This window comes from Ranitomeya imitator, chromosome 7 (genome assembly GCF_032444005.1).
Source record: "Ranitomeya imitator isolate aRanImi1 chromosome 7, aRanImi1.pri, whole genome shotgun sequence".
Classification (NCBI taxonomy): domain Eukaryota; kingdom Metazoa; phylum Chordata; class Amphibia; order Anura; family Dendrobatidae; genus Ranitomeya; species Ranitomeya imitator.
The window spans coordinates 50487800-50513748 of record NC_091288.1 but is presented as its reverse complement, the minus strand read 5'-3'; the positions used below and the strand labels follow the sequence as shown (position 1 = coordinate 50513748).

The following is a 25949-nucleotide window of genomic DNA, read 5'->3' as shown; positions in this document are numbered from 1 at the left end:
GAGCCTCCAACATTTACAAGAAAAATTGAAAACCTTAGCTCTCTTATTGGAGGAATGGTTGCCTTTCAGTGTTCTGTTAAAGGCTCACAGCCCATCACCATTTCATGGTGGAAAGACAATGATGAAGTCATGGAAGATGAAAACATAAAGGCAATATTTAAAAATAATGTAGCCACCTTGCACATAACATCTATTAAAAGCAATGTTGGTGGCAAGTATACTTGTGAGGCCAAAAATGATGCAGGTGTTCAGAGGTGTTCTGCTGTATTAGCCGTGAAAGGTTAGTTCTTCTAGCTTTACCAAGTTTAGATTAGTTTACATAAGCATTTTGCACATAAAACGATCTAAATTATATTCTTCCTCATCCTTAACAGAACCTGCCACAATCATTGATAAAGCTGTCTCTGTTGATGTCACCGAAGGTGATCCAGCGACCATGCAGTGTAAATTTACAGGAACAAAAGAAATCACAGCAAAATGGTTCAAAGATGGAAAAGAGTTAAAATTTGGCCAGAAATATAAGATCACTTTTACTGAAAATGTTTCAGTCTTAAAAATTACTTCAACAGCCAAAAATGATAGTGGAGAATATACCTTTGAGGTCCAAAATGATGTTGGCAAAAGCACTTGCACTGCATCTGTCAATGTCTTAGGTTAGTATAGCGTATTACTCTTTTTTGTAGAAAATTCTTTAAAAAAAAGTTGAACCACTTAAGTATTTCATTTTAAGTTAACAGAGGGTTTTTTATTTGTTAACTAGATCTGATAATACCGCCATCATTTACAAAGAAACTGAAGAAAATGGACAGCGTCAAAGGGTCTTTCGTCAATCTTGAATGCATAGTTTCTGGCTCCCATCCTATAACTGTTAAATGGTTAAAGGATGACAGGGAGATTTTACCTAGTGGAAAGCACAAATATTCTTTCAATGATAACATAGCTTTTATGGAAATAAATGAACTAGAGGGTTCAGACAGTGGAAACTATACATGTGCTGCCACCAACAAAGCAGGAAAGAACCAAAGCAGTGGATATTTAACAGTTAAAGGTTTGCATTTCTATAATTTTAAAAAATAAAAAATAAATCAGAGAATAATTTCCAGATTTATCTAAATTGTATTTGTTTGCCTATTTTAGAGCCTCCATATTTTCTTGAAAAGCCTTTGTCACAAGACATTATTCCAGGCTCTAGAGTTCAGTTTAAAGCTGTCATGAGTGGCACAACTCCCATGGTAATAAAGTGGTTTAAGGAAAGCAAGGAACTTCTTTCAGGAGCAAATCGATCAGTTTGGAAGGATGAGTCCTCAAGCATCTTTGAACTGGTGTCAGCCAAGGTTGCTGATTCTGGAATTTACACAGTTCAAGTTAGCAATGATGTTGGAATGGCAACTTGCAAAGCAACTCTCTTTGTGAAAGGTTTGCTTTCACTTTTTTAACAGTATCACTATCATTATTTTAAATTATAGGCATAAATATATTTCAACATCTGAAATTTTTATCTGTGTACAGAGCCCCCACGGTTTGTTAAGAAACCCGGCCCATTTTCGATGTTAAGAAAAGGAGAGTCAACAACATTTCAGTGCCAGATAGCAGGCACACCTGAAATCAAAGTCACCTGGTACTTGGATGGAAATGACATTACAACAAATGACAAATATGGCATTTCATTAGTAGATGAAATATCAACACTTGATATTATGAATTCTGCTATTGAGGATTCTGGTATATATGTTTGTGAGGCTACCAATGAAGCAGGTAGTGAGAGCTGCAGCATTGATGTTAAAGTGAAAGGTTAGTTGTTTCATCCATTTGGTTAACTTCAGTATTCTAATATGATTGTTATGAAATTAAGTCTATTATTCCACATTTATTTTCTAATTATAGAAGCGCCTACTTTTAAAACAGTATTCGAGCCAGTTGAAGTTGTGAAGGGTTCTGACTTGAAGCTCTTCTGTGAAGTAATGGGCACACCTCCCTATGATGTAACTTATTCAAAGGACAAAAAGGAGATTCGTAGCGGTAAAAAATACTCGCTCGTTCAAAAAGAATCAGTATTTGAACTCCACATTTTTAAGTGTGATTTTTCAGATGCTGGGGAGTACCAATGTACTATTTCAAATGAAGCTGGAGGCTGCTATTGCACTGCTTCTGTACATTTAAAAGGTTAGTTATAGTAAAGCAGTATATTTTTTATCATTCCGTTCCAAAAAGGCAAAGTGAACTTTAATTTTAATACCTTTGTCTTACTTAGAACCTCCCACCTTTGTCCAGAAGATAGAAAATTCTACCACAATACTAGGAAGCTCTGCAGTTTTCCAATGTGCAATTGCAGGTTCTGATCCTATAACAGTATCTTGGATTAAAGGAGATAAAATTATAGAGCAAGATGACAACAATCAAATTACATTTGAGAACAATATTGCTACTCTCTATATAAGGACAGTTGATGCTAGCCATACTGGAAGATATATCTGCCAGGCTTCCAATGAGTCAGGAACAGAGAAATGTTTTGCTTCCTTAATAGCTCAAGGTTGGTAGTATATAAAATGTAAAATTACTTTTAGATAAGGCCAAATGTTTAGTTTCAATTATCAATTAATATGAATTTAATTTGTGTCTCAGAACCAGCTCAGATAATCGAGAGACCGAAATCGGTCAACGTAACTGAAAGAGACCCAGTGACTTTGGATTGTACTGTTGCTGGAACACCAGAGCTTCAAGTGAAGTGGTATAAAAATGGTAGACAACTTATGCCAAGCAGATATTACACCTTAAGTTTTGAGGACAATGTTTCAAGCTTGAGAATTCAGTCTGTGAGCAAAGAAGATAGTGGCGAGTACACATTTAAAGTTGAAAACGATTTTGGCAGCAGCAGCTGTACAGCTTTTTTGATGGTTTTAGGTTTGTATTGTTGCTGCTTACTCATATCCCATAATTTCTTTCAAGAAACAAACCAAGAGCATCAGGAATAACTAGGTCTCATTTTGTTTGTTACACAGATCAAGCTATTCCACCATCTTTTACCAAAAAAATAACAAAAATGGATAAGGTTCTTGGATCATCCATTGTAATGGAGTGCAAGGTTTCTGGTTCACTACCCATAAGTGCCCAGTGGTTTAAGGATGGAAGTGAAGTCTTGCACAGTTCAAAACATAGGCTTGTCTGCCATGAAAACAATGTGTCTTTGACAGTCGCAGATCTTGATATATCTGACAATGGCAATTACAAATGCAAAGTAGTGAATGTGGCAGGAAGCGCTGAGTGCAGTGCCATCCTTACTGTCAAAGGTTTGGTATTATTTCTTTATTTTCTTCTTTAACATTTTGTCCCTCTTTAAATTGCATGATTATCTTCTTTAAAGAAAAAAACTATCTTGGTAGATTAAAAAAAAAAGTAGAATTTAATTTTCTTTCAAAATATTTAAAAAAAACTCTTTCTTCAACGTCGCAGAACCTCCAAGCTTCATTGAAAAACCTGAAAGCCTAAAAGCAATACCAGACTCTTTGGTGGATTTTAAAGTTGAAGTAAAAGGAACTCCACCATTCTCGATTAAATGGTTCAAGGAAGAGGTGGAACTCTTTTCTGGAGCAAAATGTTTTCTTGGAATGGAGGGTTCAGTGGGTTTCTTGAATCTATTCACGGTGGATGGTTCCAGCAGTGGACGTTACACTTGCCAAATTACCAATGATGTCGGTAGTGACACTTGTAGCACAATGTTGCTTGTAACAGGTGCGAGGATTTGCTTGAACTTCTTGTCTTCTTTGTGTCTGTCTTCCTTTTTGTTGAAGAAATTGTCATCCTTCTTATCTTAGTTTAGTCTGTATATGTATGCTTTCCTTAAGATCAGAATACACTTAAGGCATGAATGCCACTCTTGACTTTCTATGTATGCGCCATTATACACCACATCTTTAAATCTCTTTTTCAAGATGAGAATCCAATTATAACAATTTTCTTATTCTAACTTACTTATCTTTTTCCTTTTGGAATTATAGAACCTCCAAAGTTTATCAAGAAGTTAGAATCAGCCAAAGTGATCAAACAGGGTGATTCTGTCCGGTGTGAGTGCAAGATCAGTGGATCTCAAGAAATCAAAATTACGTGGTTTAAAAATGACAGTGAAATTAAGGCAAATGAGAAGTACAGCATGTCTTTTATTGATTATATACCAGTTCTTGAAATTAACAACCTCAGCATTGAAGACAATGGAGACTATACCTGTGAAGCAAATAATGATGCCGGAAGTGCTAGTTCCAGTATAAAGATTATAGTCAAAGGTTAGAAGTAATTTTAATTGTATGTATTCAATTAAACTTAGAAGACTTGTTAATATTGACAAGGAGACTGATTATACTATTTTTATAGAGAATTACATACTGCAAAATCTGCAACCCTTGTACTTTGCACCGTATCCTATTAAAACTACACATCTTAAATGCCTAATGGTAGATACAGGTTAAGACTTCTTAAACAGTTTATCTTGCTCCACTCACATCCACATCAGGAAGTGAGTGGTGCCAATGACATAGTGTCTACAGCAGCCATTCATAGAGCAAAATTCATTTTGTGTTCTGTTCTGAAAAACTGAAGGCTGTTGTGGGATTGGTTATCATGGGCAGCAAAGACAGTTTTTCTTTTCAATATCTTAATAAATCTAGTCTGTTATTTCTGCTTTATATAAAAGCAGTTATACAGAATGGAGGGTTTTAAGCTGCACAACATAGAATATACTGAGACTCTGCTGAATGCATCACATAATATCTTAGACTGCTATATATATATCACCGAAGATACACTGAGACTGCTCTATATACATCACATAGGATACAGAGACTGCTGTATATGCATCACATAGAATACACTGAGACTGCAGTAAATACATCACATAGCATGCAATGAGACTGCTGTGTACATCACAAAAGATGGACCGAGACTGCTATATACATCACATAAGATACACTGATGCTCTGCTGTAATCATCACATCAGATAAACTGATCCTTTGCTATATTCATCACATAGAATACACTGAAACTCTGCTATATTCATCACAGAGGATACACTGTATGTCTATTGTATACATAACTGTATACATATACATATGTATACTGTATACATAGCATAAGATATGCCCCAAAATGGTATCAATGAAATTGTCACTTCTGCACACATAAAAACAAGCTCTTACAAAGTTTCATAGAAGGAAAAATGAAAGAATTAAAAGTGTCAGAAAATGGCTAAAGGCTACACAAACACTTTTTTTTTTTTTACAAAATTCTGAATTTTTTAAGCCACTAAAATTTTGTATCACCTTAAAGAGGTTGTTCCCTTTCAATTAATGTTCGACCTTGACTGGGTCCAAGAGCAAGTATCCACCACTGCTCCTGGAATATGTCATTAGCTGGGGCGCTGTGGTCACGTTGATAGTGCGGCAGCCAGTCACTGAGTTTGGAGACAGATTACTGCCTAAAGAGCCTCTGTCACGCCACACTGTCGATTTGATGTCAGCTCCCCAGCCAATGCCAGACAAAAGGGGCAGTTTCCAAGACTTGCTGGTGGATCCTGAAAAGATGAGTAAAGTGCATTTTGTTTTTTCAGAGCAAATTACAGCCTGGGTTAAACATTATCTAAAAGGTGACAACCTGACCTGGAGAATCATGTTACCAAACAATGGCTGAATTGAGTTTTTTGAATATTTCCTCCAATTTGAATTTTTCCCCCCATTTTTCAGTATGTTATTTAGTAAAATTAATTTTGTCATTTAGAGCTACAACTCATCCCTAAAAAAACACGTTCTCTCATTTGGCTTTGTTGATGGCTTCTCTCCGCCCTGAGAGACCTGTCAATCAATGGCAGTGGCTGAGGGGATGCTGCAGGAGATCCACCTGTCTGTCTAGTCTCCCATGCGGCTCGATAACTAGCCGGCTTTTAAAATGTGGTTTTTCTCTGAAAAGCCGTAAAGTTTCAGAGTCAAATATACCTGCCTACAATCATGCACCTAGTTTCTGATACATGCTGCCTTTGGATCGGTCAGCATGTATCAGCTATTAGGATCCCTTTAACAGATGTGTTGGGGACAGGATTTTGTGTAATTACTATTATATAAGTCTGACAAATTTGTCTACTGCACTTGTTATTTGTTAGTGCTGTTTACCCCTAAAATACCTCTCAGGGGAAAGCTGTTTATCTAATGGATAAGGCTGATAGACAGGTCTGGACAGAATTGCTGGTCATTGTGAAGAAAGCTGCACTTACAAGAGAACGTGGCTGACCACTTTACCTGAGAATCCATCAGTGGGGTAAAAATTATCTTTACTCCAAAATAAAAGTGTTTCAGTAAAAAAAGGTTCCCACAGTTAGGCAACCCCTTTAAACCACTTGTGAACTACCCATGGGGTGTAATAGTCTGGGTAGTCCACATTCTAGTCTGCACTTCATAGCAGAGCAGCTGAACACAATCTTGCAACAACGAGTGAGGAGCTGGCAGTCAGGTACAGCAGAGCTCCCCATAAAAAGGCGCAGATGGCTTATTGCCATCTCTGTCTTCCCTATCACTGTATACACAGTGCTATCAAGTGCTGTGTATGCAATAATAGAAAACACTACGACTCTTCCTCCTTTGGACCAAAAGGTCATGTGATCGCTTGCCCTAAGGGGGGAAAAGAACCTGCTGGGTCCTAGGAGACTAAGTCAGCTATTCTATGCAGCTAAGAGGCTTCATTTTCATTGGTACTGGGGCTAACATGCTGGCCTTGGTTACAGGGGAAGTCATATATGAAAAAATAATTTTAATGTTGAAATGCACCTACCCCCTATAAAAAGGTGTTTTATGACCTTTTGGGGGGGCACAATATGTGAAATAAATGAAAAATTAATAAATAAAAAGCAGATAAAATAAGTCGCGGTCAACCCAAAAAGGCCATTACTAGCCCCGTACTCATTGAAAAAAGTCAGATAAATAAAAATAATTGTTTTAGAAAGGGAAACAAATTTTAAAATGTATTTAACTGGTCCTTGGTATGAAAAAAATAAAAATGGGAAAACAGACTTATATTTCCTTTATTTCCCCCTGATATTACTCACTAAACTATCTGCAAAAAATAAAAAGTATAAAAATAGCATAAAAATTTAACTTTATGTATCATGAAAAAAGATGCAAATATTATTTGGTTATCCAAGTTAGAAAAAATGTCAGCTCTTTAAACCACATGTACAAAGCTAAAGGTGCCAGGAACATGGATATATTGCTTGGTCCTAAAATAGTTAATAAACATTACTATTTGTTTTTTTACTGTTAACACAGTTTCTAAACAATGTAATAACATCCATCATCTCATTTTATAGAGCCACCAGTTTTTAGCAAAAAAGCTAGTCCAGCTGAAATTCTCAAAGGAGTGGACGTTAGTCTTGAATGTGAACTCTTGGGAACACCACCCTTCGAAGTGACTTGGTTCAAAGATCGCCGGCAAATTAGAAGTAGTAAAAAATATAAAGTAACTTCTAAAAACCACCTTGCAGCAGTTCATATTCTTAACGTGGAAGCTTCAGACATCGGGGAGTACCACTGCAAGGCAGCCAATGATGTTGGAAGCGATGCTTGCATTTGTAATATAAAGCTTAAAGGTAAATTCTATATTACAGTTGATCAAATATTTAGATACTTATCCATTAGCATTCTTAATGCATCTGCACATTGTTTTTATCCAGAGCCACCAAGGTTCGTGAAGAAAGTTGAAAGTGTTACTGTTATCACTGGCGAACCTCTTGAATTACAAGGATTAATCGAAGGCTCACAGCCCATCTCAGTCCTCTGGTTGAAGGACAAGGAAGAAGTTATCAGGGAGAGTGAAAACATAAAGATTTCTCATTTTGAGAATCAAGCAACTCTACAGATTAGGAAGGCTGAACCTGTAAATGATGGAAAATATATATGCCAGATTAAAAACGATGCTGGAACAAGAGAGTGCATAGTCAACGTATCTGTTCTAGGTAACAAACAATCAAAAAATAGAAGGAAAAGATATTTAAACTAGATACGTTAGTTTCAAAATCTCTTCATATGATTTTTTTTTAATTTCAGAACCTGCTTCAATAGTAGAAAAGCCTGAACCTGTAAGGGTTACGGCAGGAGATGTCTGCACAATTGAGTGCATAGTGGCAGGTACACCAGAACTTTCAGCTAGCTGGTTCAAGGATGGAAAAGAACTAATCAGTAATGAAAAATATAAAATATATCTCTCCAATAAGGTAGCATCGATAAAAATTATGTCTGCAGACACAAGTGACAGTGGAGAATATACATTTGAAGTGAAAAATAATGTCGGCAAAAGCACCTGCACTGCAACAGTCGATGTTCTTGGTTAGTTTTTATTTTACTCTTATGTGCAGTCACAGACTGAACAAATCTCGATAGGTTTCTTTATAAACCCTTTCTTTTACCTTTCTTCTAATAGATCGAATTATACCTCCTTCTTTCACCAAAAAGTTGAAGGAAACAACTGGTGCACTAGGTTCTTCTGTTCTTACGGAATGTAAAATTACTGGATCACCACCAATATCGATCACTTGGCTTCATAATGGAAGCAAAATCTTCAGTGGGGACAAATATGAACCCGAGTTTACAGATAATCTTTGTGTTCTAAAGATACATAACTTGGAGTCCTCAGATTCTGGTAGTTATACTTGTGTGGCAGCCAATGTCGCTGGAACAGATGAATGTAGTGCTTCTATGGTAGTACAAGGTAAGTTGTTTAGCACATAATAAAGAAGTCTTTTTACTTAAAAAATAGGAAGGTTTCTTTTAGAATTTTGAAGTGCTGTAATACAACACAGTCACTTATTCTTTTACCAATTCTTCTGCAGAGCCACCCACCATTGTGACAAAGCCTGAACCACTGAATGCGCTACCAGGCATGAATGTCTCTTTCACGAGCATTATAAGGGGTACACCCCCATTTAATGTGCACTGGTTTAAGGAAAGCAGAGAACTTGTTTCTGAAACTAAATGTGTTATTAAATTGAAAGATTCATCTGCTATCTTGGAATTGTATGAGGTTGACACAGTCCACAGTGGGGACTACACTTGTGTTGTGTCTAATGATGCAGGAAAAGACTCATGCACTACCCGTCTATTTGTGAAAGGTAACTTTATCAAAACTCTTTTTTACCGGGACTCTCTACTTATAGTGAATTTTCGCTAACAATTTCTTATCTTCTTAACTTAGAACCTGCTGCTTTTGTAAAGAAAATAAAAGACTACAGTGTCGAAACTGGAAAACCCTTTAGCTTGGAGAGCACGTATACTGGCTCACCTCCCATTTATGTAACATGGGAAAGGAATGGTGTGGAAGTAGCACAGTCTGAGAGATGCAATTTAACTGCAACAGAAAAATCTTGTATCCTAGAAATCTTAAGTTGCTCTAGTGAGGATGATGGAGAGTACACTTGTCGTGTTGAAAATGAAGCTGGACAAGATGCCTGTCAAGCCTTAGTGACAATTCTAGGTTTGTTGCTCCATCCTTTTCAACATGGATTTGAAGTGTTTTTCTTAAACATAGGAAACTAGGGTTTAAATAATTATAATATTCTTTTGATAGAGCCCCCTTACTTTATTACCAACATTGAAGACACTGAAGCAGCGGTTGGTGATTCAACATCTTTTCAATGCCAAGTTGCAGGAACTCCAGAAATTGTGATATCGTGGTACAAAGGGGATACAAAACTCCGATCTACTCCAGGATGTAAAGTGTACTTTTCCAACAATGTTGCAACCTTAGCTTTCAGCAAATTGGATAAAAATGATACCGCAGAATATATCTGCAAAGCAGAGAATTCTGTAGGATCTGTTTCTTCTAAAGCAGTACTTACAGTTCAAGGTGATTTTCTTACTTATCTAATGCATTCTCTTATTCTTCTTTGGAAAGGGGGAAATAGATTTTGTTTATCTACTTATTCTTTTGCAGACCGTCAACTTCCTCCTTCATTTGCCAGAAAAATGAAGGATCTGGAGGCAACATTAGGACAACTGGTGAAATTTGATTGCCGTATAAATGGTTCTGAGCCCATTGAGGTTTCTTGGTATAAAGATGGAGTGCCTTTAACTGAGGATCATAACGTGCAATTGTCATTTTCAAATAACGTAGCTACTCTTCGTATTCTTGAAGCAGAAAAAGATCATGCTGGTCTGTATTCTTGCACAGCTACAAATTCGGTCGGTACCGCTTCTTCCACTGCTAAACTTACAATCTCAGGTTTGTGTATTTGTTCTTATTTCAAATGGGTCAAATCTTTCTTCAACTCAACAGATGAGTACATATTCTCTTTAGATGGTAATAAAATCAGTGTTTTGCTGTTCATTTTGATTTGTAGAACCCAAGAAACCACCATTCTTTGATAAAAAAGCAGCACCTGTAGGTGCTGCACTTGGAGAAAGTACAGATTTTGAGTGCCATATTTCTGGAACACAGCCAATTAAGGTGATATGGACCAAAGATAACAAAGAAATTAAAACAGGTGGAAATTATAAGATATCTTACATTGGAAACACAGCGCACCTGCGAATTCTAAAAGTGAGCAAAGGCGATTCCGGTGTGTACGCTTGCCTAGCAGCCAATGATGTTGGGAAAGAATCTTGTTCAGCTGAACTGAGTGTGAAAGGTATTTTGTTACTTATCCAAATGTACTGTTAAAAAAACAATGTTCTTAGTTTTTTTATATGAAACACAAACACTTTGCGACAAAAAGACTCTTTTTTCCGTGTTTGCTTTGTGTGTGTTTGTCTTCAGTTTTTGAGTATGTTTTTCTTTTCAGAACTTATGCAAAATGGTAAGAGCTTATGTTCTTTCTTGATATATTTAGGGATACAGCTAGAGAAAAGTACAGCTAGGATAGCATTAGCTGGCCAGAGCGAAACAGCAACATTCATATACATTATTCTTTATCCACAGAGACATTCATGTTATTTACTTTAACACAAAGCAAACCTATACAGCTAGATCAACTTACATTCTATAATTGATGTGCTTGAGCAGATAGTTACTTTCTTCTTTTAATTTCTTAGAACCTCCAAAGTTTGTAAAGAAGCTAGAACCTTCTCGAATTGTGAAACTTGGTGGGTCGGCTCAATTTGAATGCAAAATTAGTGGATCTCCAGAAATTAGAGTTATTTGGTACAAAAATGACACTGAACTTCATCCAAGCGGAAAACACAACTTATCCTTTGTGGACAATTTAGCAGTACTGGAAATTGCTGAATTCAGTAATGAAGACAGTGGAGATTATACCTGTGAAGCTCATAACGACGCTGGCAGTGCAAGCTGCAGTATTGCAATCACAGTAAAAGGTGCCATTTTAATCAATAGCCTCTTTGTCATGTTTACATATGATGCTCTAAAAGCTTTATTAATCATAATGCAAGGAAGAAGGCATTGTGCCAAAAACATTTGACTACTTTTGTCCCTTTTTGTATCAATCAGCAGTAATTAGTGAGACATTTTTTAAGTTTTACTTATTTAGAATTGCCACAATTATTACTTTCAAACTCATTATACTCTCTTTGTCTTGGATTAGTTAGACCAACTTTAGATGGTCATAATGCCTGCGCATATTATCATCATCATTACAACTGCAACTCCCGAGCCCCTTTGTGGTGGTAGGACAACGTCCTACTGGGGGTTGCAGCATTGCTACATAACTTAGTGTAACTTCATTTTCAAAAACTTTTGCTATGTAACAGGGATTTTTTGATCGATGGGGCACCTAGACCACCACCAATCAAAACATTTCTCTGTAGGCCCATTTAATTGGTTTCATTTGAGATCATTAAATATCTGATGATCAATTAGGAACAAGTCAACTACTGGCCTGTTTACATAGGCTGATAAAATTATACCACCAGAACTATTTTTAATATATTTGATTTGTTTCAATTAGAGATAAGCAAAATTGTTAGAGTGGAATTGAATTCTACTCGAATTTGACAAAAAACAGCATTTTCCAAAATGCAAATATATTGCAATTCATTCCAGCATATTCAGCAAAATGGCAGCCAGTTGGAGCCATGATTTTGTGGAACCAGAGAAAGCTAGACAAAAGGTTAGAAAAAAAATAATGCTCACCACTCCCACCATCCCCACAGCATGCCCTTCTTGGCATCTCTTGTTTTCATCTTCATCTGTTGCACGCATTCTCTTTGGCCTTCTTAATTTCAAGGCAGGTCTTCCAACTGGACAAGACATTGGACATCACTGTGTGTCATGCTGTCACTGGGAAAAATGTTGTGATGTCAGTATGTTATGATTAGAGTTGAGTGAACTTGATTGTCACAACACATGCATTGAGAGCCTGTTTGTTGGGCTCTCCATGCATGTGTCACATGCAGCTGCGGCGCTAAACAGCTGTTCAGCTGGAGCGATCCAGAAAGCTGGGTTCCCTCTGAAGCTTATTCGGTAAGCGTTACAGCTTGCCAAATAATCCTGACCCGATCAAATTCTCTCATCTCTAGTTGAGCTGGAAACCAGAGCCTTGTTTGAAGATTAAAAACAATGCACGTATTGAAAAAAGGAGAGAAGATGTGCTGAGGACCAGTAGGCAGGCTGCAGGGATGGTGGGACATGTGAGCAGTGACTTGAGTATTATTTTTCTTTTTACATCCTACGTTTATTATGCTTTAGTATGAGTAGCATTCAGTTTGCAGACAATAATTTCACTCTCCCTTTAAAGTCCACATGATTTGCCAAATTCAAATTTCGTCAGATTCTCTCATCTCTGGTCTCCTTACAATATCATGTTATCAGCAGCACATCGCCTCTTTACATGAGGGAATGTTCTACTGATAACAATATTTTTATGCTGCTTTAAATGTTTTAATCACTCAACAAATGAGAGCATTTTTCTCATTTAACAATTATTTTCTGCTATGATTCCAGGGGTCAATAATTAGAAACAAGCATTCCTAGAAATGTTTGTTCACCTGTTGTATTGTAAGCTCCAATAAATGTAGGTATACTTTAATATATAGCTACATTGTAGTTGCCTGAAATGGGTACTTTACTACTATACTTAACATTTCAGGTAACTCTCACGTCAAATAATATCATTTGGTTTCTCAACTTGGAAATAGTGATAATTTGAGGTATCTTTCAACCCATACGTGCACATAATTTTGACACATTAATCATTGTCAAAAAATAGTCAAATTCACAAACAGTCTCATAGATACTTTACACCACCTTAAAATGTGTTGTGATGCAAGCCGTTTGCCACTTCAAAGAAAGATTAATTCAAGTATTTTATTAAAATATTTCTTATTTTATTTATAGAACCCCCTATTTTTGTTAAAAAGCCCACTCCAGTGGAGGTTATAAAAGGTGTCGATGTGAGTTTTGAGTGTGAACTTTTGGGAACCCCTCCATTTGAAATTGCCTGGTTCAAAGACCGGCGACAAATTCGAAGCAGTAAAAAATTCAAGGTCACCTCCAAAGACACACATGCTAGCATCCACGTTCTTAATGTTGAATCAGCAGATATAGGGGAATATCAATGCAAAGCTGTCAATGAAGTCGGAAGTGATAACTGTGCATGTGCTATCAAGTTCAAAGGTTGGTACAGACTGCAATTGCCCCATTCTTAATAGTGTACTTTTCATGTTTTCGTAAACAATATGATTTTTGAATCATGCACATTGTTTTCTTTAATAGAGCCACCGCGCTTTATGAAAAAGCTCAGCGATTCTTCAAGCCTTATCGGAGAAGCAGCAGAGTTGCAGGCTGTTACTGAGGGTTCTCAACCCATTTCAATTACTTGGCTCAAGGACAAAGGAGATATTGTTAGAGAAAGTGAAAATGTCAAGATATTTTATTCAAATAACGTTGCAACTTTGCAAATTGCCAGCACAGAGTCTTCAAGTGCAGGAAAATACACCTGCCAAGCCACCAATGAAGTGGGAGCACGAGAGTGTGCTGCGGTTCTTTCTTTAATAGGTTGGTAACATTGGGAATAACTAGTTACCTATTTCTTTAGAATCTTTTGGAAGATTATGATTTTTTTCTTAAGTTTGATCTTCTGAGAGTATTTGTAATTTTGTTTCAGAACCTGCAAGGATTGTAGAGAAGCCAGATCCAATGCGAGTCACAGCTGGTGGTACCTGTTCTCTTGAATGTACTGTCGCTGGGTCACCTGAGCTTATTACAAAGTGGTACAAAAATGCTAAGGAATTGCACAATGACAACAAATATTCAATTAGTTTCTCTAACAAAAGATCAACTCTCAAGATTTCTTCTGCGGATAAGGCAGACAGCGGCGCATACACATTTGAAGTCATGAATGATGTTGGCGAAAGCAGCTGTACTGTTTCAGTTGATGTTCTTGGTTAGTTTGATTATATCTTGGTTCTGAAATTAGATTTTAATATATTCTGTATCTTGTACTCACCATAACACTGTCCTCCCGCAGATCGTGTTATTCCTCCATCTTTCACCAGAAAACTGAAGGATACCTATGGTGTATTGGGTTCTTCAACATGTTTGGAATGCAAAGTCACTGGCTCACTTCCTATTTCTGTCTCTTGGTATCTAAATGGGAACAAACTTGTTAGTAGTGACAAGCATGAAATCACCTTTTCAGATAGTGTCTGCACCTTAGTGGTGAACTCACTAGCATCCACAGATGTTGGAAACTACACATGTGAGGCTTCTAATGTGGCAGGAACTGATGAATGTAGCACTTCTTTGATTGTTCAAGGTCAGTAACACCTAATGTTCTTATTAGGTGGCAGATTTCTTGCACCATCTTCTTAATATTTTCTTCTTGTTATGCTCTTTTAGCTCAAACTTAATAATAATTATGTTATTATTACATCTTTAGAACCACCTTCTTTTGTGAGGAAACCTGAACCACAGGAAGTTATACCTGGCTCTAGTGTGACCTTTACCAGTGTCATTAAAGGAACACCACCATTTCAAGTTCACTGGTTTAGAGGAAGCAGTGAGTTAGTACCAGGACCTAATTGTAATACCTCTTTGCAAAATTCATTTGCGACTTTGGAGTTATACAATGTAGACACATTACAGAGTGGAGACTATACTTGTCTTATAAGCAATGAAGCCGGCAAAGACTCATGCACAACACATCTCCTTGTCAAAGGTTAGTTTTAGCTAACATCTGTCACATAGAACACAGTACTAATAGCATCACATATTCATATTTGTTTTCTTTACTACTACTTAATAGCACCAGCTACATTTGTGAAGAAACTGAATGACTCTAGCATTGAATCAGGCAAATCTATTACTTTGGAATGCACTTATGTTGGGTCACCCACCATCTTGGTTACTTGGAGCAAGAACGGCATAGACATAAGCCAATCTGAAAGATGCAGCATAACTACTACAGAAAAGTCTTGCCTACTTGAAATATTTAATGCCACGCAGGAGGATGATGGAGAATACACATGCCAAGTGGCAAACGAAGCTGGCAAGGATACATGCAGTGCCTTATTATCTGTCTTAGGTTTGTATCCACCCATTGAGCATTTGCAATAATTTCTGACTAACTTGACTCTGTTTTAATGGTTCCTATAACCATTGTTTGTTCTTTAGAACTACCTTATTTCATTTCACCGTTGGAACCAGTGGAGGTTGCTATTGGAGAATCTACAACTTTACAATGCCAAGTTGGAGGAACGCCAGAAATAAAAGTTTCTTGGTATAAGGGAGATACAAAACTGAGATCAACTCCTGCTTACAAAATGCAGATGAAAAACAATATTGCAACATTAGTTTTCAGTAAGGTAGAAAAGACTGATAGTGGTGAATATATCTGCAAAGCCGAAAATGTTGTGGGATCTGCTTCTTCCAGTGCTCTTTTCACTGTACAAGGTGAAATTTACTTTCTTAAAACTTCTTACCTTTAATTGTAAAGCATTATTCAAGGTTTTAAATAAAGAGGGAAAAAAGTTCAACATTTAGAAGGCACTTATAACACTAAAACTTATTTTTTGCAGAACGTAAACTGGCTCCATCGTTTGCCAGGAAAGTTAAGGATGTTCAAGAAACTATTGGTTCATCAGTTACCTTTGACTGTCGAATCAATGGCTCTGAGCCAATTGAGGTCTCTTGGTATAAGGATGGTATTCTTTTGAGAGATGACAATAATGTGCAAACATCTTATATTGACAACGTTGCAACTCTTCAAATGTTGGCTACTAGCGTCGATCATCTTGGTCAATATTCTTGCACTGCTTCAAATCCTATTGGGTCAGCATCTTCCAGTGCTAAACTTACTCTCACAGGTTTGTTGAATCGAAAGTGTAAGATTTCTTAGTCTTCCAAAAATGTGGAGTGGCAAATTAAAGTTTTTTTTTCCAAGAACATGTTACCATATTTGTATTTATGTTTTACTTCCAGAACCCAAATCTCCTCCTGTTTTTGATATAAAACTTGAATCCACAAATGCTCCTCTTGGCGAAGCAGCCAGTTTCGAGTGCCATGTCACTGGTACCCATCCAATTAAAGTGTCCTGGGCAAAAGACAACAGAGAAATTCGTCCCGGTGGAAACTATAAGATTACTTTTACTGAAAACAAAGCTCACTTAAAGGTCCTTAAAGTCAGCAAGGTTGATGCTGGTATCTACACATGTTATGCCAGCAATGAAGTTGGAAAAGACTCTTGTACAGCCTCTCTTGAAGTGAAAGGTATGTCTTAGGGCTCTTGCTGAGATTTTTGGGGGTCTGACAGTAGACTTTAAGGCTAGTGATTAAATTTTTAAAGCTAAAATAGGAAATCATACCTTATATCATAACGTATTCATATTTTTCTTCTCAAGAACCCCCACGATTTGTAAAGAAGTTGGAATCTTCAAAGGTCATCAAACAAGGCGATTCTGATAGGTTTGAATGCAAAATCAGTGGATCGCCAGAGATAAGAGTTGTTTGGTTTAAAAATGATGCAGAGATTCAACATGGTGGGAAATATACTGTGTCTTTTGCCGACTCTCTGGCTGTGCTTGAGATAACCGATGCCAGCATTGAAGACAGTGGAGATTACACTTGTGAAGCTGTTAATGACGCTGGTACCGTGAGCTGTAGCACATCACTTAAAGTGAAAGGTAAGAAAATCTTAGTCTTAAACAGGCAGAGATAATATTTCTACATCGTGGTTTGAGAGAAGCTGGTACATTCTGGGTGTAATTCATTTTCTACATCTAAATCTTCATAAGTGATCAAACAAGATAATTTCTCTTGCCTAGAAAAATATTTCATGACTTATATCAATGAAAACTTTAGCATAATTCTAATTTAAGCTAATAACATAAATACTTGTGCTATGGAATAATTAATCATTCTAAGTAAAAAATTGAAATTTACTAAAAAAAGTTTCTTTTTTGGGTTTTGTAGAACCACCAGTTTTCATCACCAAGCCAGAACCTGTATTAACACTTAAAGGACTTGATGTAACTCTTAAATGTGAACTACAAGGCACTTCACCATTTGAAGTGACATGGTTCAAAGACAGAAGAGAGATAAAGAGTAGCAAGAAATTCAAGATAATTACAGAAAATTATCTTGCTTCTTTTCACATTCTGAAAGTTGATGCTGGTGATATTGGTGAATATCAGTGTAAAGCAGTGAATGATGTTGGAAGCGACACCTGCCTATGTTCTATTAAGCTAAAAGGTTGGTAACATCCCCCAGACATCTTTCTTGTTTTTGGGTTTCTCATTCAAAAAATGGTTTTGCCCTCTAATAAGATGCTTATTAGGTATTTCTTTCTTTTAGAACCTCCAAGATTTGTACAGAAGGCAGAAAACTTCACTTCGGTGGTGGGAGAGTCTGCTCAGCTGCAGGCTGTTGTTACTGGCACTCAGCCTATAACAGTGGTATGGCTGAAGGACAAAGATGAAGTTGTTCGAGAAAGTGAAAATATCAGCCTTTCATTCACAGACAACACAGCAACTCTTAATTTTGCATCCACCAAGCCAGAGAATACTGGAAAATACACCTGCCAGATCAAAAATGAGGCTGGTGCACAGGAATGTTTTGCAAGCTTATCAGTTCTAGGTTTGTGTTCTTAAAATTCATATCTGGTCTTGCAGAACTTTGATATAACTAGTTGATTAAAAAATAAGATTTATTAGTTGAGTTTAATTAATTAGCCATTTTATTAGTTTCTTACTATGCTGTAACATTCTTAAGCATCATCTCATACTGAGGGATTTTCTGCTTTCTTAATTCATGTGGACTTTTGACCTTTATTTTCCAGAATCCGCAATTATTGTTGAAAAACCACAACCAATCAAGGTTACGGCAGGCGAATCTTGCACACTAGAATGCACCGTTGGTGGAACTCCAGAACTAATAACTACTTGGTTTAAAGATGGAGCAGAACTATCAAATGATGAGAAATATAAAATTAGTTTCTTTGGCAAAGTTGCTAGCCTCAAAATATTATCCACTGGAAAGGCTGATGCTGGTGAATATGTTTTTGAGGTGAAAAACAGTGTTGGCAAGAGCAGCTGCACAGCTTCAGTTGAAATATCAGGTACATTTTATTCAATGTGCTGTTGCTGTATGAGACATAGAAAAATTAATGGACTATAACTATTTTTGGTGTACATTGCGCCAAAAATTGTTGCAACTCATTGCCTGTGGCAAAACTACACAAAAAAACTTGCCATTTTCTCCAAAAAAATATAAAATTAGCAGTGCTCACTAGAGGGGGCATTATTAAGTTTAAAGACATAAAATGTCACTTTAGCATGCAAAACAATACCAACTCATAGCTGACTTCATAGTACTATCATGAATCTTAAAGATCTACCCCATAGCACTTTTTTTCTTTAGCCACAATATTAACATTGCAACCAAAATCTAGATCATGATCCTAATCATCATGGTTTTTTCTTGATTCTTGGAAAACCACTAGAAAAAAAATCAGTTTCTTTGAGAGAATTGTCGTACTTGCTTACATTGGATTTCATTTTCGGTTTTCACAGACCGAATTATTCCTCCATCGTTCACTAGAAAGCTGAAGGAAACATATGGGCTTCTTGGATCCACAACCTCAATGGAGTGCAAAGTATCTGGATCACCTCCCATTGTTGTTTCCTGGTCATTCAATGGTAACGAGATCATAAGTGGGGACAAATACCAAACTGCCCTCACTGACAACACTTGTTCTTTGAAAGTGAGTGAACTTACACCATCAGATGCCGGAAAATATATCTGCCATGCTACCAACGTTGCCGGATCTGATGAATGCAGTGCTGTTTTATCTGTTAAAGGTCAGTTGTAAAAGTAGTAGGTTTCTTTCTCTTCTTAGGTTCACATTCCATTATAAATATGCAGAAATATTCTTATTTAACACAAGTCCCATAAGGATAAACTAGCACCCTCTTATAATTAATGGAAAATTATTTATTACTTGAAAATACTGAGCACTGGTATTTAGTAGAAAAAAAAATAATTACCATAGCATGGGGCTATGTATTATTGCATTCTTCCTTATGTCGTATTTTGGCTCAAGATGACAGGTTTGATAAAAATAACTTTGCGCTATCTTTTGGCATTTCATATCACTTTTGATGGTAAATGATCTTTTGGCACTGAGAGAAATCTTAGACATATCAGGCTTAGAAGAAGCACAAGGAAGGACACTTCTGTAGCACCAATAACATCTAGCAACTAAAATAATTAATAATTTAGACAAATTTAGTTAAAGGTTGATTCATAGGTTGATGGATACCAGTTTCCAGTAGTAAAGAGTTTGGTTTTCTCTTATTTTTCATATTTTATTACATCTTAATTCCTTTATGATTTCTTAACATTTTCTATCACATCATATTTTAGAGCCACCATCATTTGTTGAGAAACCTGAATCTGTTGAAGTTCTTCCAGGGGCCACAGTAACCTTTGCAAGTGTACTTCGTGGAACACCGCCATTTAAGGTTTCTTGGTATAAAGGAAGCGATGAAATCTTTCCAGACAGCAATTGCAATATTACTCTTACTAACACCATATCAGTACTAGAGCTTTACAACATCAGCAGCCGACAAAGTGGGGATTATTCCTGTCATGTTAGTAATGATGCCGGAAGGGACTCTTGCTCAGCTCAACTCTTTGTTAAAGGTTAGGTTTTGTAAATATTAAACCTTTTTTTTTTATAAAAATCTACTTCTTTGTCTTGGGAAAATGCTTATTATCTTGCATTAATTACATCTTTTATAGAACCTGCTCAATTTGTGAAGAGGCTCTCTAATTATCAGACAAATACAGGTAAACCCATTGTTTTGGAATGCACATATACTGGAACTCCTCCAATATATGCAACTTGGAAGAAGAACGATGTTGAGATATCTCAATCAGAACGTTGCAGCATAACCACAACAGATACATCTTGCATTCTGGAATATTCAAGATGCACAAATGATGATGAGGGCACATATACCTGCCATGTAGAAAATGCAATTGGACATGACACCTGTCAAGCATCGGTGTCAGTATTAGGTACGTCTTCCAGATTCACCATTAATTTATAAGGGATAGTGCACAAGCAATATTTATCTACGGTATAGGTAATAAATGTATGATCATTGGTTGTAACACTATTAGTATCCTACTCATTACAAGATAGGTGATAAATATATAATCAATGGTGGTGCCAACGCTGAGACACCACCATCTACTGGAAAGGTTATAAATATATTATCAATGGTGGTACTAAAACTGAAACACCAACTTCCACACAATAAAAAAATGATAAATGTATGCTCAATGTTGGTACCACCTCTGAAACACCACCATAACACTCTTTAGATGACAAATCTTAGTGGTACTACTGGTGGGACACAGGATAGGTGACAGCTGGATAATCAATGGAGGTACGACTGCTGGAACGTTGTTTACAGGAAAGATGATAAGTGTATGATTGATTGTGGTACTACTGCTGGGTTACCCTCCTCTACAGTATAGATTATAAATGTATAATTCATGTTGGCACTCCCACTGGGACCCTATCGTCTACAGGATAGATGAGAAATGTATGATCAATGCTAGCACTACCTTTGGGACTGCACCGTCTACATGATACGTGAATAATATTTGATAGATGGTGGTGACACTTCTGGTACATAATCGTCTACAGGATGGGTGATAAATGTATGATTGATAGTGTTACTACTTCTGGTACATCACCGTATGCAGTATAGATGATAAATATTTGCTCAGTAATAACAGCTCTGGGACCCCACTTTGTACAGGATAGGTAAGAAATGTATGATTGATGTTAGTACTACCTTGGGGACAACACCGTCCACAGTATATATAATAAATGATTGATTCATGGTGATACTCTGGGAACCGACCATCTGCAGGCATCTATAGGAAAGGTGATTAGTGTATGATCTACCAATTGGAGCCCACCGTCTACCGAATAGGTGAATACTGTATTAATGACAGAGCTAACCAACACTGGGACCCAACTGTTTATGAGAATGAGTATCTCCTCTTTGAATAGAGAAGTGTGCATGCATGTTCACTACAACTCCATTTATCACCTATGGGACTGGCAGAGGCCAGTAGACTTTGAATGGACAATGGTTCCATTCAGACGGGACCACCACAGTCTTGTGATAAGTGGGAGTCTAAGTACCGAAACCCCAGCGATCATACAGTTATCTTGTGGTTATGAGATAAATATTGTTGATAGACCAACCCATTTACTTTTCTTAATGTACAATCTTTATATTGCACAAATGTACTAAATATAATGCCTTACCTCCTAGAACCCCCATATTTCTTAACGCCACTTGAATCAGTGGAGGTATCTGCGGGTGATGCTGTGTCATTGCAATGCCAAATTCAAGGAACACCAGAAATAAAAGTATCTTGGTATAAGGGTGATACAAAACTGCGACCAACTGAGGCTTTGAAAATACATTTCAAAAACAATGTTGCTACTCTTATATTTAATCAAACGGGACTTCAGGATTCTGGAGAATACATATGTAAAGCTGTAAATCATGTTGGTGACGCTTCCTCTTCTTCAGTTCTAACCGTGAAAGGTAAAAATAATCATTTTTTCATTAATATTGATTTTAAGTGATTGTAGAATGAGTAGCGCAGTGATAATATTTTCCGCTTATCTGTGATCGCTTCCTTCCGCTTTCTTTGCACCATGCAGTGTTTAGATACAGTTCATCCTTTGTTCAATCTCTACTGCATCATGTCTTTCTGCAGAGCGTATCCTTCCACCTTCCTTTGCAAGAAAAGTGAAGGACATAAAGGAAACTATTGGCTTATCGGTATCATTTGAATGTCAAATAGTTGGGTCAGAACCTATTGAGGTTTCATGGTATAAAGATGGTGTACTAATAAGAGATGACTATAATATTCAAACATCATATATAGATAAAACTGGTACCCTTCAAATCTTACAAACTGACAGACACCATGCTGGGCAGTATACTTGTACGGCTACCAATTATGTTGGCACTGCCTCCTCTAATGCCAAACTCGTTCTTACAGGTTTGTGTGTTGTCTATTTTCATATCTTAATAGTTGGATGATATAGTCTTCAGTGTTGCTAATTGTTATAAATTTCATACTTTTCTAGAGGGTAGAAATCCACCATTATTTGATGTTAAGCCTTCACCGGTGGATGTTCCCATGGGAGATCCTGCTGAATTTGAATGTCATGTGATGGGAAGTCAGCCGATCAAACTTGCCTGGTCAAAAGGAAACCAAGAAATTAAAACTGGTGGTAACTATAAGGTTACCCAAATGGAAAATACTTCCAAACTTACAATTGTAAAAACTGATAAAGCCGATTCTGGACAGTACACTTGCTCTGCCAGCAATGATATGGGCAAGGATTCTTGCACAGTGAAACTTAACGTACATGGTATGTACTTCTAGAGACAATAATCCAGTTATCCAAAATCAAGGTTTCTTGGGGTGGGATTTTACTAATTTTGCTGATCAATAGAGTTTATTCTAAACTAAAAAAAAAGCAATACTTTCAAGTTAAATCACCTTTTGGTGGTCTTTGCCATTCTGTCAGTGATGACAGCTCATGCAATAGTCATGTGACTGTTGCAGTCAATCACCGGCCTCAGTGGTCAAGTATCATACCTAAAAATGACACCGCTAAGTCCACTATTTGGCAGCAGCTGTCTTATTCTGATAGCAGTACGTCAGTACTGCAGATGCGGTGGGGACCACCAGACCTGTGCTTGTAACTGAAATGACTAGTATTACTTACTTTTGTGTTCTAAATGTTTTAACATTTCAGAAAACCTCTTTAACCTCTTCATGAGAGGGCTATTTCCCATCTTTTTCGCTTTCGATTATTCCTCTCCTTCTTCCAAGATTCAAACCTTTTTTATTTTTCAGTCCACATAGCCGTATGAGGACTTGATTTTTGCTGACAAGCTGTATTTTTAAATAACACCATTCATTCTACCACAGAGTGTACTGGAAAACTGGAAAAAAAAATCCAATTTGATGAAATTTCAAAAAAAGTGCAATTCCATAATAGTTTTTTGGAGTTTTCTTTATTTACCTTGTTCACTATATGGTAAAACTGACCTGCTGATATGATTCTCCAAGTCAATATGAGTATACAGATACCAAATATGTATTTTTTTTTATTTAAATGGTGAAAAAAATTGAAAATGTGAAAAAAAAGGTTCCTTGTGTAGCTATTTTCCAAGACCCACATCATTTTCTTTTTTCATACTATGGGGCTGTGTGAGGGCTTGTTTTGTGCCCTAAATATGCATTTTTACGAATGTTTTGATTGCCTCTTATACCATTTTATTGTAATGTTGCGGAGAACAAAAATCATTATTCTATTTTTTTCTTGTTACGCTATTTATCGATCAGACTAATTTATTTTATATTTTGATAGATCAGACTTTTAGGAACTGATCAATAAGAAATATTTGTATTTTTAATTTTTATTTTTTTAAAATTTTTAATGGGGCAAAAGGGGGGTTGATTTGAACTTTTATTTCTTTTATTTTTTTTTCAGATTTTTAAAAATATTTTTTTCATTTTATACTGTATTTGTTAGTTCCATTGAATGACTTGAAGCTGTGATCATTCGATCGCTTGTGTTATACACAGCAGTGCATCAGCACGGCAGCTAAATGCTGGCTTTCACAGGAGAGTTGTAATTACTGGCAGCGGGATCTTCAGAAGACCTCCGTCTGTCATGGCAACACATCAGCACCCAGTGAATACATCATACGAGTGCCGATGGGCGCGTGGAATGATGAGCCCCCCTGCCGGGGCATGTTAAATGCCACTGTCATCGAGGGACAGGGACATTTAACAGGTTAATTGCTAGAAGCAAGGCTCTGCTCCACCCGCATCTTAATTCAACCATCATCTGCTATGAAAAGATGCAGGCTCGGCATGCGAGCCCGCATCAAAGGCAGGGACACGCAATAAGACATAAGTTTACATCATGTGTTGTGAAGGGGTTGAGTTTATTTGCAAGCTATTTTTATTATTATTTTATTATTATTTCTGCTTTATCAGAACACTGCGCAATGACTCTATTTGGTACAATAGATTTAAAGGGAATCTTTCATGACAATCAACTGCCCCAAACCGCTTATATGGTCTTGTAGCTCCTTGAAATGTGACCCAACATATATTTTTATTTATAAAAATCTGCTGCTCCTTAACTGAAGCATCCATATTTTGATCCATATGCGAACGAAATTGAAGTGCTTTGGGTGTGACTTGACTAATTCTCTAAGCCTCTGTCTCTGGTGCTTTGTATCCTGCCTTGCTCCACCTTCTTCTGCTTGACTGATATCTTACTAGCCTGACTGCACAGCCAGTGAGTTGCCATGTAAGCAGAAGGTGAAGCTAGAATAAGAGCCACGGAAGCAGAGGTTCAGAAAGTGCTTTGATCCAACCTCATTTGCACATGGATTAAGATGACATTGGGTAGTGGATTTTCATCTTGACAGATTATTTTTTTAAATATAGTATTATTGATTATTGAAATTACTGTTTGCAGCTTGAATGATGATGCAAACTAGTGACTGATATTAGTAGTAATGTTTAGTCATTAATAACAATATCTAACATAAAACGTGCATTAGCAAAAGAAAACATGACTTGTTTGGGTTTAAGGGTAAAGATCGCTTCCTACTGCTACAAATAAGCTAAATACCCAAATTTAAAATGATCCACTTTTCTTTAAAGAGCGAAAAACACCCCCAACTTTTACCAAGAAACTTTCCGAAACTGTTGAGGAGACTGAAGGTAACACATTCAAGCTAGAAGGTCGTGTTGCTGGTTCACAACCATTAATTGTGTCCTGGTTGAAGAATAACCAAGAAATTGAGCAGTCTTCAAATAATGAAATCTCATTTAAGAACAATGTGGTTCTTCTGAATGTTAAAAAATCCAGTCAGGCAGATGCCGGCTTGTACACCTGTAAGGTATCGAATGATGCAGGAAGTGCCATCTGCACCTCTTCAGTGCTTATTAAAGGTAACGTTGTGGTATATCTACTATTACGTGAGAAACATTGCTACTGGCTTGGAATGAATGAAAAACTAATTTTGACTCTTTTTCACTAAGAACCCAAAAAGCCTCCAGTATTCGATGAGCCGCTGTCATCTGTGAGCGTCACTGAAGGAGAAGGCTTACAGCTCAGTTGTCATGTGGACGGATCACAACCAATCAGGATTCAGTGGCTCAAATCTGGGCGTGAAATCAAATCTTCTAATACCTGCAGCGTCACCTTCATTCGGGGAACTGCAACATTGGAACTTAAAACGGCTGCTAAGGCAGATGCAGGCGACTATGTTTGTAAAGCAACCAATGCTGCAGGAAGTGAATCCACTAAGTGTAAAGTTACAATAACAGGTAGTGAAAATAATATATTCATATTTATATTATGAATTAGATATTTTGCAGTCATTACAGCTTG

At 36.9% G+C, this 25949-nt stretch overlaps 1 protein-coding gene across 1 annotated transcript in view; it reads left to right on the top strand.

The window, feature by feature from the left end:
* TTN (titin) overlaps window positions 1-25949 on the top strand; it is a 281101-nt gene that overhangs the window by 85827 nt on the left and 169325 nt on the right. The window contains exons 56-97 of the mRNA XM_069735553.1: window positions 2-280; window positions 375-653; window positions 761-1048; window positions 1138-1416; window positions 1510-1791; window positions 1885-2163; window positions 2252-2530; window positions 2623-2901; window positions 3000-3287; window positions 3451-3729; window positions 3996-4277; window positions 7344-7622; window positions 7707-7988; window positions 8080-8358; window positions 8453-8740; window positions 8862-9140; window positions 9224-9502; window positions 9596-9874; window positions 9962-10249; window positions 10368-10655; window positions 11059-11340; window positions 13319-13597; window positions 13697-13978; window positions 14088-14366; window positions 14451-14738; window positions 14862-15140; window positions 15228-15506; window positions 15596-15874; window positions 16000-16287; window positions 16403-16690; window positions 16822-17103; window positions 17393-17671; window positions 17774-18055; window positions 18258-18536; window positions 18991-19278; window positions 19844-20122; window positions 20222-20500; window positions 21778-22056; window positions 22232-22519; window positions 22608-22895; window positions 25217-25507; window positions 25598-25885. Of these exons, the coding sequence (XP_069591654.1) occupies window positions 2-280; window positions 375-653; window positions 761-1048; window positions 1138-1416; window positions 1510-1791; window positions 1885-2163; window positions 2252-2530; window positions 2623-2901; window positions 3000-3287; window positions 3451-3729; window positions 3996-4277; window positions 7344-7622; window positions 7707-7988; window positions 8080-8358; window positions 8453-8740; window positions 8862-9140; window positions 9224-9502; window positions 9596-9874; window positions 9962-10249; window positions 10368-10655; window positions 11059-11340; window positions 13319-13597; window positions 13697-13978; window positions 14088-14366; window positions 14451-14738; window positions 14862-15140; window positions 15228-15506; window positions 15596-15874; window positions 16000-16287; window positions 16403-16690; window positions 16822-17103; window positions 17393-17671; window positions 17774-18055; window positions 18258-18536; window positions 18991-19278; window positions 19844-20122; window positions 20222-20500; window positions 21778-22056; window positions 22232-22519; window positions 22608-22895; window positions 25217-25507; window positions 25598-25885 (11859 nt within the window). The remainder of the gene's footprint in view (window position 1; window positions 281-374; window positions 654-760; window positions 1049-1137; window positions 1417-1509; window positions 1792-1884; window positions 2164-2251; window positions 2531-2622; window positions 2902-2999; window positions 3288-3450; window positions 3730-3995; window positions 4278-7343; window positions 7623-7706; window positions 7989-8079; window positions 8359-8452; window positions 8741-8861; window positions 9141-9223; window positions 9503-9595; window positions 9875-9961; window positions 10250-10367; window positions 10656-11058; window positions 11341-13318; window positions 13598-13696; window positions 13979-14087; window positions 14367-14450; window positions 14739-14861; window positions 15141-15227; window positions 15507-15595; window positions 15875-15999; window positions 16288-16402; window positions 16691-16821; window positions 17104-17392; window positions 17672-17773; window positions 18056-18257; window positions 18537-18990; window positions 19279-19843; window positions 20123-20221; window positions 20501-21777; window positions 22057-22231; window positions 22520-22607; window positions 22896-25216; window positions 25508-25597; window positions 25886-25949) is intronic.